The sequence below is a fragment of the Emiliania huxleyi genome (assembly GCF_000372725.1).
Source record: "Emiliania huxleyi CCMP1516 unplaced genomic scaffold EMIHUscaffold_279, whole genome shotgun sequence".
Lineage (NCBI taxonomy): Eukaryota > Haptophyta > Isochrysidales > Noelaerhabdaceae > Emiliania > Emiliania huxleyi.
Window position 1 is genome coordinate 120260 of NW_005199935.1, and position 2173 is coordinate 122432.

Below are 2173 nucleotides of genomic sequence, written 5' to 3' on the forward strand. Positions count from 1 at the left end.
CCTGCCACGCGGGGGCACAAAGTCGAGAGAGATCCCCAGTGCGCAGTGGAATAGGGAGTCCACCGTGCTGCGAGCCTGTCGCTGTCCCTTTTGTCAGTAGCAGGAGAACTAGGTGGGGACCCTGTCCTTCTCCCACCCCTTGTTTGGTGTGTCCGTTTTATTTATTTATTTATTGGCACAAATGTTTCGAGAGGCGTGGGCAGGTACGCCAAGCTGTTTTGCGCGCGGAGCGCGCGAAAATTTTCCGCCCATAATGCCTTCTTAATGGGGGAGGGGAGGGGGGGGGGGGGCGCTCTTTGGCAAGACCGAGAGACACCTCAAACGGGCGGGAGATGCGGGAAGAGCGTCTCGGGCATGTCTCGGAGGTGTCTCTCGGAAGTGTCTCGGGCATGTCTCGGAGCTGTCTCGGAGGTGTCTCGGAGGTGTCTCTTGGAAGTGTCTCAGAGCTGTCTCGGAGATGTCTCGGAGATGTCTCGTATGTGTCTCGGAGGTGTCTCGGAGGGGTCTTAGAAGTGTCTCGGACGTGTCTCACCGCCATTCGAGCGAGCGCTGCGCGAGGGCGCGCCGCTCGACATCCGAGTAGTCGAGGCCTGTTCACAGCAGGAGGGCGTGAAGCTCACAGCAGGAGGGTGTGAAGTTCACAGCAGGAGGGTGTGAAGAGAGAGAGGCACGGTTTGTCAGTCACTGTGCTGGTGGCGCGCAGGGTGTGAGACCAGGCTAGCTCGTGGAGGCTCAAGGGCAAGTCAGGCAGACTCCTCCACACACACACACACGACGTGGCGGCGCGGCAGTGGCGAGGCAACTGGCAGAGGGCCGGCTCAACCCTGTGCCGTTCCAGCAGGGCTTCCCGCTCAGAGCTGTGCATGTGGAGTCGACATCGGCTCTGGCTGGACATGCATATGTGCGCTCTCTAATCGGCTCTGGCTGTCTCTGATCGGCTCTGGCTGGACATGCATGTGTGCGCTCTCTACGCACGGCGGCGCCGGCGAGGGCCCCGTCGGCGCGGGTCGGGAAGAAGGCGATCAGCGCCTGGAGGGGTGCCGAGGGCGCGAGTCGTCGGCGGGCCGTGGGCAACGCGCCGAGCACGTGTCGAGAACGCGCGTGCGCGGTCCGGCGGACGGGTTCACCGGGGATGCGCGGTGGGTGGGTTGTGGCTACGGGAGAGAGGGAGAGAGGCGGCGGGGCGGCGGGCGTCCAGCGGGGAGGCGAGCCAAAGGGCGGTGGAGAGCTGGCAGGGAGCGAGCAGGGTCGGGCTCGGAACGCGTCTTTCTCGCGCGCCGTCAGGATTGTGCGCACGCCCCACGCTGGCTGCCACGACTCTGGGTGGTGTGCGGAGACGGAGAGGCAGATCTTGCGGCCGGTCTCGAAGCGGCCGTTGGGCGTGAGCAGAAAGATGGAAGGTGGCTTGAACGGGTACTCGGGTGGCAGCATGATGCGCCCGTGGTACCGGCCTCCCTCGAATGCGGTGCCCGCGACACCGCGCAGCGTAAAGTGCCACTCGAAGAGGTTGTCATCGAGGGGCGCGGCGACAAAGTCGGCGGCGGGGCACTCCTGAAGCTCCTTGGCCTCGCTCATGATGCGCTTCACCGATCGAGACATGCTTGTCGTGCCGCAGCGGAAGGGCGCCTGAAACCTTGTCGGCGTGCGCCAAAAGAATTTTACCTGGCCGCCGCTTGCTTGCCCGCACAACTACGTCTAAGGTAAGGTAAGGTAAACTTCTCCGCACACACGAGGTGGTGGGGCAAGGGGGGGCAACCCTCGCGTCTCCACGTCTAACGACAGGAGCCCCACGGCATTTAAAGTGCAAGGCCCGGTGCGCGTGGGTGAGCGGTGTGTGTGTGTGTGTGTGTGTGTGTGTGTGTGTGTGTGTGTGTGTGTGTGTTGTGTGTGTGTGTGTGTGTGTGTGTGTGTGTGTGTGTGTGTGTGTGTGTGTCTCACGTCACTGCATCCTCTGCCGGTTTCTCCCGTCGCACGTCTTCTTTGTTCTTGAGCACTTGAGCACTGGATAGGGCGGATCCGCGCGTTACGGGACCCCTCGATCGTCTCGCCCTCCCTCACTGGTGTGTTCATCGGGGGGGGGTCCTAACAAACACGGTACAGGATCGAGGTGCACGCTGCCGAGGCAGTGTCGTCCCCCCTCTCCCCGACGGCGATGGCGGTGTGACCGATCGAG

At 63.1% G+C, this 2173-nt stretch overlaps 1 protein-coding gene across 1 annotated transcript; it reads right to left on the reverse strand.

Annotated features, from left to right (window-relative positions):
* Positions 1–528: 528 nt before the first annotated feature.
* EMIHUDRAFT_457843 (hypothetical protein) lies at positions 529–1609 on the reverse strand (the record flags this gene model as incomplete). Its single annotated transcript, XM_005776515.1, has 3 exons — positions 1279–1609; positions 972–1029; positions 529–590 (listed from the first exon to the last, which is right to left on the reverse strand). Exons 1-3 carry the CDS (start codon positions 1597–1599, stop codon positions 529–531), a joined length of 441 nt encoding a protein of 146 aa, XP_005776572.1. The 5' UTR covers positions 1600–1609.
* Between the last annotated feature and the right edge of the window lie 564 nt (positions 1610–2173).